Source organism: Monodon monoceros, unplaced genomic scaffold (assembly GCF_005190385.1).
Source record: "Monodon monoceros isolate NGI ecotype Baffin Bay Population unplaced genomic scaffold, NGI_Narwhal_1 Super_Scaffold_1, whole genome shotgun sequence".
Classification (NCBI taxonomy): Eukaryota; Metazoa; Chordata; class Mammalia; order Artiodactyla; family Monodontidae; genus Monodon; species Monodon monoceros.
In genome coordinates, this window is record NW_021703765.1 from 85,206,925 (window position 1) to 85,218,135 (window position 11,211).

General features: G+C 51.2%; 1 protein-coding gene across 5 annotated transcripts in view; it reads right to left on the reverse strand.

Annotated features, from left to right (window-relative positions):
- RIMBP2 (RIMS binding protein 2) overlaps positions 1-11,211 on the reverse strand; it is a 72,870-nt gene that overhangs the window by 60,490 nt on the left and 1,169 nt on the right. For 4 of the 5 annotated variants that reach the window (XM_029234231.1, XM_029234212.1, XM_029234239.1 and 1 more), the window contains exon 2: positions 3,421-3,471. The exons of the other annotated variant lie outside the window; for it this stretch is intronic. In XM_029234231.1, coding sequence (XP_029090064.1) covers positions 3,421-3,471 — 51 coding nt within the window. The remainder of the gene's footprint in view (positions 1-3,420; positions 3,472-11,211) is intronic. 5 annotated transcript variants of the gene reach the window in all.

Here is an 11,211-nt window from a genome sequence, read left to right on the forward strand (position 1 = left end):
GGATTAAATTCCATCACTCTTGTCACTTGTGGCCGCGTGGCGTGCGTTCCTGTCTCTGCTGCTGCTGGGGAAGGGCAGCTGGGCTGCTCGGCCAGCGTTTCCAAGTCTGGCTGCTGCGGGAGCTGATCCACCTTTTGGTACGGCTTTGCTGGCAGGAGACCTGACCCCACCTCGCAGGGAGGTCAGGATTCCGAGGTCAGAAGGTGCTGCCGTGCAGTGGTGGAGGGTTTGGATTCTGACGCCAAACTCCTGGGGCTTTTGAGTCCAGATTCTGCTCCTGACTAGCTCCGAGGCTTTGCGGAAGTCATTTCTCCTGCCTCGGTTCCCCTGGTTGTCATGGAGACTGAGAGGGACGATACGTCCGTTATCTCCTAGGTAACCCGCAGATGCACCCTTAGAACAGTGCCCGGCTCAGAGGAGGGTTCAATAAACATTGCTGTTGGCACCGTTGCTGTTGTTATAACTATTTTCTTTTGCTCCTTTGTCTTAAACTCACTCCCTCATAAAGTGCCAAGGAAGCTACGTAGCTAGTACCTGCTCTTAGGCTGTTAGGTTTGCAAACAGCAAACCTGGATTCTGATTCTGGATTCTGAAAAGCTCTGTTCTATTTTCAGTTGACTCCTGACCCCTGTCTTTGCTCAGCCCCCAAGCCAGCCCGGATCGGTCCTTGGGTGTCCTGACCAGGAATAAAGACACCCCACTCCCCCATCTCCAAACATCCTGGCCAATCATTCATCAGCAAACAGCACTGAGAAACGTCCACAGAACCGGATGTGCGCGTGTAGGTGTTTTGAGGGGTTCACCTAACACGTCTTCCGGGGCAGCCCTTCTCCGTCACTGCGTTCTCTCTAGCTGCGCAAGGAGGTGGGTTGTTCTGCTCGGTAGAATATCTGACTAAAGGAAGTCACCAGCCTGCCAAGTAGGAGGCACAGAGAACGTGAACTTCCAAACGAAGACTACACTGCCCGCTAGGGATGCTCGGAGGGTCGGCGGGCGGGGTCGCACTCCGGTTACTCTTGGTCAACAATTCTGGTTACTAAGGTGCTGAACCAGGGTTGGCCAAGATTCCCAGGGGGCTTACCCCTTCAGATATAGTTCTCCTTCCTGTAACCAGCCTGGCACTCTCCAAACAACGCTTCTCGAAGTACCCGGAGGGCTGGCTAAAACTCAGATTTCAGTCCCCCACTCCGGGTTTCTGACTCAGTGGGTCTGACAAGCTCCCCAGTGATGCCGATACTGCGGGTTCCAGAACGCCGCTTTGGAAACCACCCAAGAGTGAGAAAAGTCGTTGGTTCTACAAATTCACGGCCAAACTCAGAGTTTTGGAAAAGGCTCAAAACCCTGTTTGGAGGGACAGCTCATTTCTCTTCTTCCCCAGGCGGACGCCTGTGAGAACAAGCAAGGGTCCCCAACTGCTGGGAGGGTCGCCGCCCTCACTCGACACAGAATGGGAATGGGACCGCTCAGGTGCAAGGCTTGAATTCCGATGACGGACCCACCAAATTCTGGGCTCTTGGCCGGGCTCGAAAGCACGTGGCTGACCCAAGGGTAAAATCATCCCGACAATTCTCCTCCCCGAGGTCATCTGAATTCACAGAACGTTCTTCCAGCCTGAGAATGGAAGCCGGCTTTGCTGGCCCCGCTCATCACTTCCGAGGACAGAGACCCGGGCCTCAATGCCCAGAATAAAGCATCTCCCTGGGGTGGAGCCCCCAGGGGCAGCTCCTCGGCTGCCCTGGCCCCAGGGAGCCCCAGGCACCCACGACCGCATCAGAAAGCTGCCCATTTTCGGAAGAAGGGGCGGATGGAGCGGGCCCAGGGGTGCGCGGCTGGTCCACGAACGGGGAAAGCATCACCAAGCACACGGGGAGGGGGAGGGGCAGACATCATTCCCTAAAATACCTGCATGCTCTCCAGCGTGTTCTGGGTGAAAAGCAAAGCGAGACACAATGACAGGAAGATGTTGTGAATAAAAGAAGACACAGATTCTCAGTGCATCTGCACTGCCTTTTCCGTTTTTCCAACCGAAGCACGTTACGCCCATCCCCACGTGCCGGGGCACGCACGGCCGCCAGCGCCGGGTGACATGACCTCGGCGGGGCTGTCACAGAGCGGCAGCTCAGAAGGCGGATAAAAACAACACGGACGATCAGATCGATGGGCTTGGGGTGATGGGAACAAAGAAATTGCACTTCCAGCCAGGAGACTATGTAAATCAAAGTGCGGTGAGTGACTCTGGCGGGGGGAGTGAAGTGGTTTTTCAGGGAGGTGTATGGCCGTTTGCAGGCCTGTCTCCAGTCTCCCGGGTTATGTATTTTCCCACTTTGCTATTTATTACTCCCAGCTCTCCAGATATTCATTAGCTAATGGACGCTTTCAAAAAATCAATTTTAATACATATGACCATAACGATGAAACCTTTTCCTGGGGGAGGAATAGATTCTAAAAGGCAATGTAAGAGATGAATATATTCTGTTTTAAGTGGCCGCTGGTCCCCTGGGGACGAGGGACAAGGTCATCTTAAAGAGGACAGGTGCTTCCCATGTGCGGAGGTGGCAGGCCCGGCGGAAAGGCCCTTTTGGCCTTCTTGATGGAACGGAACTAGGGGAGGAGGCCTCGTGGGGCCACCCCAAGCTGTGCAGCCACAGCCCGCTGCTGTGTCTGTAGTGAGGAGTCAGTAACTGGGTGATCTCTGTCTTCGGCAGGGAGACTCCTTACGTCCATTTATCACATGCATGAGGAACGCAGACGGCAAAGGCCCCGGGGTGATCCCAGGAGTTCCCCCTGCTCCCGAGGATGCTGGCAGCAGGCCATCAGCCAGGGACAGAAGAGTGGTCCAGACATGCCCCCCACTTCCGGCCAAGCCCCCACCATCAGGGCCAGTGAGAAAGGCCTCTGGGCAGCTGGGGAGGGTCACTCCCGCTGTGCTCATGGGGACGGTGCCCGTGGCAGCACCTTGATCGTGTTCACTGCTGTGATTCCTGCCAACGCCCCCCTCAGATGCCAAGTGCTTCCTTGGGCTTAGTGCTGTCACTTACAACTCCCCCATTCATCTGTCACCCATAGGAATGGCCCATCCCCCGACCTCTCTCCTCGAGGAAATCATGCCCCCAAGTGAGCGGGCTCACCCTCCTTGCTTTCCATCCAGGAGGAGCCAGCAGAGGAGAGCAGACCACCTCTGAGGCCCACAGTTCTGATGCTGGCTGTGTGGCCACAGGAAAATTGCTTAACTTCTCTGTGCCTCACTTCCTCACGTGTAAAATGGGGACCATAATGGCGCCTATCATATAGGCTGCTTGAGTAACCGGTACCCAGTGGGCACTCAGTAAAGGTTAGCTATTGCTTCCGTGAGGCATTAACGCAATATCCCCTGACCTCGCCCGCGCCCAGGAAGAAAGCCGTCACGGCCGGTTCGCTTACCTCTAGCAGCTGCACTGCGCCTTCGTGTTCTTTCTTGGCTTCAACCTGAGCCTTTTTTGATGATAAAAAAACAGAAGAGTGAACGTTTAAAGGGAGAAAAAGAGAATTAAAGATTAATGTCTAAATTATCAGGGAGTGTGGGCCATTGATTTTTATTCGTCTAATAAGCCCCTAAATTCTAAGGGTCTAAATGAGTTCTCATTTTTCTCTCCCTTTGGGCAAGAGGAATGGATTCGGGTTTGATGCTCTTTGTAAAAACTGGAAAGCGCCCCCTGATCTGGCAGAGAACAGGGAGGCTGGGGGGATTCAGCTGGTGCGTGAGGGTAGGAGCCGAGTTCTACTCTTGAGAAGGGGCCACACACACGGTCGGAGGCTGAACCCAGACGGCAGGGTAATTCTTCCCAAAGCCTCAGGGAGCACCATAATTTTCTCAAATGTCCTTAACTGCTTGAGAAATAAAACACAATCATGCGAACTTGACCCCTAGATAAACGAAGGTCTGCTGAAATCCCACCAGGTCCTGAGAAGGAGCTGCCCGGGTGGTCCTGAGCGCCCAGGCTCTCAGCTGTAGCAGAGGGGCTGCCTTCTTCAAATCATCTGACACAAAGCCATCAGCTCCACAGAATAAGAAATTGTACAAGTTTCACCACAGAAATTTCTCAGGATGGCTGCTGCCCAGGCCACATGGTAAGTTCACACAAACCTGAGATGCAACGTTATTGTTTCCTGTCCTCGCGGACCCTGAAGTTCTAACACTGTGATGACAGTAAATGTCTGTTGTGTTTGCCTGCCTGGAACTATGTCCTGGGAAGAGGTCCTGACTTTGCTGGGGATCCACTGAACACATGAGCAAGGTTCTAGACTCACAGTGATTGGTTAGTGGGTGAGTGCATGATCCAGTCAGAACAAAGAGACTTTGCCTGGGAATGCTGGGAGGAAGGGAGGCCCCTTGCCTTTGGAACTTGAGGCTGAGTGGAGGAGAGTCTGGAGCAGCTGCAGCCACCTTGCCACCATGAGGGGCAAACTTGGAGCAGCCAGGGGCCTTGACGTGGAAACCAGAAATGAAGCCACGGCAAGGGAGAGCAGAGGCAGGAGAGCCACGGAGGTCTGATGGGATTTGGGAGGTGCTGGGTTCAACCATGCCTGAAGCCAGCTTGATCTGGGCCCTGGACCCTGGACCCAGCCGCATCTGAAGCTAGATTTTCAGTTGCGTGTACAACTGAAAGTCTCTTTTTGTGTTTTTTGTCACTTGAAACCAAGAGTCCTAATGAGCACAACCGTCGATTGTTGAAGGCATGACACCTCCCATTTTAAAGTTAGAGACACCAAAATTTAGTGAGAGGGTGCGGGTGTCATAAGACGGAGGAGGAAGGCCTGTCCCCACATCACCTTGATGCCTCCCATCAAACTGGTCTCCCAGGTCTCACAAACATTTAGAGATGTTCTCCTGATGCTATAGGGTAGCTGCCTCTAAAAACTGAGCACTAAGGAAGAATCCATGTATTAAACTGAGATTTACATTTAGAATTCTCATTTCTGGAGGTATATTTTTCTCCAGGTGCCTGGAGAATAATGAGGAGAAGAGTTCACATCATAAATACGCCAGTGAGAGCTATCTTAACAGCTTCTGCTTCTCACTTGAAAACTTCCGTGAGTCGGAAAGAGGGAAGGGCTTGGCTTCCCCAGCACAGACTAAAAGCGAAAAGTAGCCTGAGATTTCCATATAGAGTTCATTCATATGCATTTCATTCTCACATATTTCCAATGAGGCTGTTAAGAGCTGGGAAGTGAATAGAACCCAGCAAATTAACTAGACCATTCTTGAATTCAGCTCCATCTTCAAAGGCTCAAAATTATTCCTTTCAAAGCAAAAACAACAAGAGGGACAATAAATCACAAAACAGGAAAAAAAGAAAACCAACCAGAGAACATACAAGGATTATATAAATAACACCATCATTGAGCCACTTGAGTCAAAGATAGTTTTCAAATGGCAGAATGAAAAACAACTAAAAACTCCACCCCAGGCTGTTAAAACACAGCCAAGCTGGCAGAAACAACTTCGTTTCTGGCTTCAAGTGAAAGTCAGGAGTTCGTTTTTGTAGGCTACTTGCAAGCTGGGCCATTTGGGCAATCAGAATAGATGGTTAAAATTAACAGTTAAAATTGGCAGCACTGAATCCTTGCAGAATCTAAGCAACAGCTTAAGCAAGGCTCACTTCGGGGGCCACTGCCAGCGCATGGGGGAAGCTGAGATCTTCACGCAGACACGATTTCCTACAGAACACGGTGAATTTGAGAGGGACCATGACTCCTAGGGAGGCCCACAGTCCTGCTGTCAGAAGAAGGGGCCTGTCATCCAGGGGATCAAATGTCCAGGGGGTGGGTTGACACCGCAGCGAACACATTTGTTACAGGGGAGGCATAGCTGTGTAGAGGGGATGTAGCTTTCCCGCTGCCAAAGCTCTGGACATGTGGCTCAGACAGACTGGACACGTAATACTCAGAATAATAAGGACCCAAGCACCTTGGTGATGGGGTTGGGAGTATGCATGCTGGTTGGTATGAGCAGGGGGGCGGTCATTTGTGGGTGCTGTTCATCTCAGCTCCACAGAAAAGTGAACACGATTCATGGACTCAAGACTGAGGGCTATGCAGACCCTCACCTCAGGTCCCTGAGTTCCATAGAGCTGAGGAAGCCATGAACCAATATTCCGGGCATGTGTCATAGGAGAAAACAAGAACTGAATGAACTCGGAGGGTCAGCCTGCGATCCCCCCTCCCACCATCCACGTACAACAACTAAATCCAACACATCCAAGGCGAGCACTTGCCATGGAGGCAAAGCGCTCTTATGAGATGTGGGGTGAGTTTGGCTTCTTTTAGCAACCCACGTGTCAGTAATGGCCTTAAACCTGGAGCCTTCATTTCCCACACGGGAGGAATTTGAAAGGACAGTCACATTGATCAAATCTGCAGACGAATTTTAAATGTGGAAAAACTCTTTTGCTCATACATCTGGATTATTGTAGCTGCTAATTGTAATAAGACAAAGATGTAACCCGCACGAGAAACTGGAAATCCGAAGCAGCTAAAGCAGCTGGACTCCGGTCGCCGTTTCCCTAGAGACATCGGGGTCGGAGTCAGGCCTCCAGGGCCTGCATGTAAGGGGACCCGCATCCCACAGGTTCCGGGTGACGGCTGACCGCTGCCGCCACTCATGCATTCAACAGACATTCATAGAGGATTGCCTAGAACTTAACCATCAGTTATCCTGGTAATTTCATATGACCATGAACTACATCAGTGGATGGAATCTTACTAGGTCTCCCATTCGTTCATCCATTCATTCATTCAAAGTTGCCAAGCATCTCCATTTATTCATTCATTCATTCCCCTACTAATTCATCCATCCATTCATTCATTCATTCAAAGTTGCCAAGCATCTCCATTTATTCATTCATTCATTCCCCCACTAATTCATCCATTCATTCATTCAAAGTTGCCAAGCATCTCCATTTATTCATTCATTCATTCCCCCACTAATTCATCCATTCATCCATTCATTCATTCAAAGTTCCCAAGCATCTCCATTTATTCATTCATTCATTCCCCCAGTCATTCATCCATTCATTCATCCAAAGTTGCCAAGCATCACTTGTTGAGTACCTGCTCTGTGGAAGGCAATGTTCTGGGAGTGCAGACAATAGGCAAATAGGTACATCAAAGAGCAAGTGGCATCACTAAACGGGGTGAGGTGGCAGAGAGCAGCAGCGCTGGCAGGTTGAGGCCACTCAGGCAGGGAGGCCAGGTGGAGACTTCAGTGAAAGCAATAAACCAGCTCTGCCGTTATCTGGGGACCAGGCATTCTGGGCGGAGAGTGACACAGGACAGGAGGAGACAGAGGCAGGCGGGGACTTCAAGACGGTGACACGTGCATTCCGGGTACTGGGCCCAGAGCGTGCTGCACTTAGAGCAAATGTTCACGGCGTAGCTTTTAGTATTATCGCCATGGTCCACAGCCTACGTGCACGGCCTCGCGCACGCTCACGGCAGTGCCTTAGCCCCTACGCGTGGCTGACACAGGATGCTCAGGAGCTGCTTTCTGAATGAATGGAACTGAGGATTCTTGGCTCAGCCCCTGGCACCCTGATCTCCACGAGCAGGCGTCCCGTGGAGAAGTCCTCGTAGATGGGACTCGCTCTGCTTGGACTTTTAATTTTTAAGCTATGCCTCCACCAGCTACCAGAGATAAGGGGTGGCTGATGGTCCTATCTTACCTTGATTCCCATTAGAATAGCCTCGGGCAGTTTGATCATTCGTTCATTCTTTAACTGAACAAGGGTTTCCACTCGCACATTACTTCACCTGCTTCTGCCAACCACCGTATTGAGCAGAGGGATGAGCTGAGCCTCCGGGGGGAGAGGCTCCCTGGGGAAGGTTCCGGGCCCCTGACCTTCCAGCTGGCTGAATGCCCAGACCTTCCTTAGGGTGGCCAGGTCCAGAGGTGAGGCTGAAAGCACAAAGGGATCTCCAAGGAGTGTAAAATGTCAAAAAATCCACCTACATTTCGTGGGAAAATAGCTTCCTTAGGATACATCCTGTACATCAAGAAAAAAATATATTATGGGATCCAGGAAGCAGCGGATCCAACAAAGTACAGAAAGGTGTAAAGGGAATTCCCAAGATGATGGTGAAGGGCATTTCCAGGCCCAGCTCGGATTTGGCCTCCGGAGCCACCAGCCTGCACAGGAAGAAGAGGCCGGGCTCCAGGCAGGACGTCTCAGGGGGAAATGGAATTAAAACATCCCCTAGAGCAGGACATGTCGAGAGGAATTCTACAGCTCTGGCAGAAGGTTTAGGAACAGGGGAGTGATGGGTACACAGAGGACTGAGCAAACACACAGAAGGAGGCAATTCACTCCAGGGAAAAGGAAAAGCGGTACAAAAAGGGAAACGCTGCCCTTTGCAGAGCCTGACAGGTCGTGTGCGGAGCACGCGTTGCGGAGGATGGAACAGAATTCAACTGGGGACATGACGTTTGAGATCGTCCAAGCTGGATGTCTAGTTGGACAAAAGAAGTGGGGTTCAGAGGCAGAATGTGACTTGGAGAACCAAATCTGGCAGCTGGCACACAGGTGGCATTCAAACCCACGGGGACCTAGCGAGTGTAGGTCAAGAAGAGACGTGGCTTGCGGACTGATTCTTGGGGATGTTTAGAGGGCGTCTGTGGGGAAGGAGGAAAGCTGGAAGAGGGTGGGGCCCTGGAAGCCTGGGGGGTGGGGAGGTGGACCCCCTCAAACTGTGCCTCTGGGTCAAAGAGGATGAGGGCAGGGCACTAACCACTGAGCAGGACGTCTCGGGTGACTTAACAAGAGCCACGGCACTGGGGAGATGAAGGTGGGTCCCATGGGAGTGGGTTCAAGAAATATTGGGATTTGCAGCAGCACGGATGCAACTAGAGGTGATCATACTAAGTGAAGTAAGTCAGACAGAGAAAGACAAAAAGCATGTGACATCACTTACACGTGGAATCTAAAATACGACACAAATGAATGTATCTGCACAACAGAAACGGACTCACAGACCTACAGAACAGACTGGCGGTTGCCAAGGGGGAGGGCGTTGGGGGAGGGATGGAGTGGGAGGTTGGGATTAGCAGAGGCAGGCTCATATATGGCGTGGGTAAACAACAAGGTCCTACTGTATAGCGCAGAGAGCTAAATCCAGTATCCTGTGATAAACCATAATGGGAAAGAATATTAAAAACAAGAATGTGAAAAAAAAAAAAAAGAATGCGTATATGTGTGTAACTGAGTCACTTTGCTGTGCAACAGGAATTAACCCAACACTGCATATCAACTATTCTTAAATTAAAAAAAAAAGAAATAATGGGAGTTGCAGTCAGAGAGAATAGGCGGCCCCTTGGAGATATCTCACACTGTGGTTTCATGAGAATCAAATTGGAACTCAGAGAGCTCTGGTGACTTTTATTGAGGTAGGGGGACAAGGGCTAGGCTGTCCTTCCATAGGACATGAGCACTTGCATAATGGGTGTCAGCCACGCCTTTCAACTTCACCCCATCTAAAGCCGTTGCCCTCATCAATCTCTCACTTCATTCATTCTCTCATTCATGTGTTTTCCTTTTCTTGATCTGAACTTATTGAATTCTTCATGTACTTGTTCATTTACTCTCACTCTGTAAGGCAGAGGTCTTGTCCTACCCTGCACTGCATTCCCAGTTTTCAGGACAATGGCTGAGCAGCCAACACATAGGTGGCAGCCAGCAAACATTTGCGGAAGGAAGGAAGGAAGGAAGGAAGGAAGGAAGGAAGGAAGGAGGGAAGGAAGGAAGGAAGGAAGGAGGGATCAGGGCAGCAGGTGCAGCACAAGGGCCATCCGTGCTGTAAATCAAACGGACGCGCAAATGCTGGAAAGAACTCATCGGTCTTTGCTCCATTCAAAGTCTCAACCTTTCTCTTCTAACACTTAAAAAAAAAAATCAGAGCTCTAAGAAATTACGAAGTTGACACATTCATCCTTCATTAATTTTTCTTCCTGTGCTCCCCCACTGACGAAGCATCCGTGTGTCCAAAATAGAGACAAGGATGAACACAGGGGAAAAACGAAGCAAAAGAAGCTGGACAGTGCTCAGGGGACACTGGGAGCTGAATGACGGACCTGGCCCTACTGCACTTTCCCCGGCATCAAGTGCTTCGTAAATAAAACTCCAAGCTCGTGGAAAATGATGCTCTGCTGAGGAAATCCGACCTGTCTCCCTTGCTGGACAATACTTGTATTTCTGTCGGCTTATTGTCTGTCCTGGAAATTCCCAGCCTGGGGGCATGGCTTCTGGGGAGGCAGTGAAGGAGCGCGCATACCAGGCAGGTATCTCCAGGCACCGAAAGGTCCCTCACACACGGCAGGAGAAGATAAGAGTAACATCACTGTCTGCATCTCCCAGCAATATCCTTTCTGGATAGCATCTAATGAAACAGCGCTGCTCAGCGGGCCAGCCAACTCACTATGACAGGTCACAAGGACTGCAACCGTGTCCATCGCACCCGCCCGATGAAATCTATCCTTAGCACGAGGTCTCCATAAATGATAACAGAAACAGCATCAGAAGTTATCTGCCCGATGCCACACGCTCCACTAATAAACTCGGGAGCAGTAAAACCACTCTGACAGATAGGGGTCACCACCCAGGCAGGGTAAGCCATCGTGTCCTTTATTTGAGATCAAAGACCTGGAGGGACTGTCGGGGGATGGAAGGACCCACCGACTGGAGGAAGAGGTGTCTGCTGTGCATCCCAGCTGGCGCCGGGTGGCGTCTGGGACCGGCACCTGTGCCAACGGTCACAGTGTGCCCTGGCTGGAAAGGCCGGCTGCCCTCCCACGGGTGGGGGGCACCGGGCTTTGGGAAAGAAACGCAGTGAGAGATGGACACAGGGACCCGAGACCCATGGCTCTGAAAGAGGAATCCTCAGACGCATTTGGAGGGGCCGAGAGGACCGAGGCCTGTGACTAAGGATGGGGCAGGGATGAACTTTCCCGGTCCCCAAACCGTCACAAGTGACGTGCGGATACACATCCTGAACCACTCAGTGCCCCAGTCCCCTCCCCGCCTCCCTCCCTCTGGTTTCTGTTCTTTCGTCTTCCTCCCCTCTTTTCTCTCCTTATTTCTCTCCTTTTCTTTCTTCTTTCTGTGTTCCCTGTCTCTCTCTTTCTCTCCCTGTCTCTTCTCTTTCTCTCCCTGTCTCTCTCTTTCTCTCCCTGTCTCTCTCTTT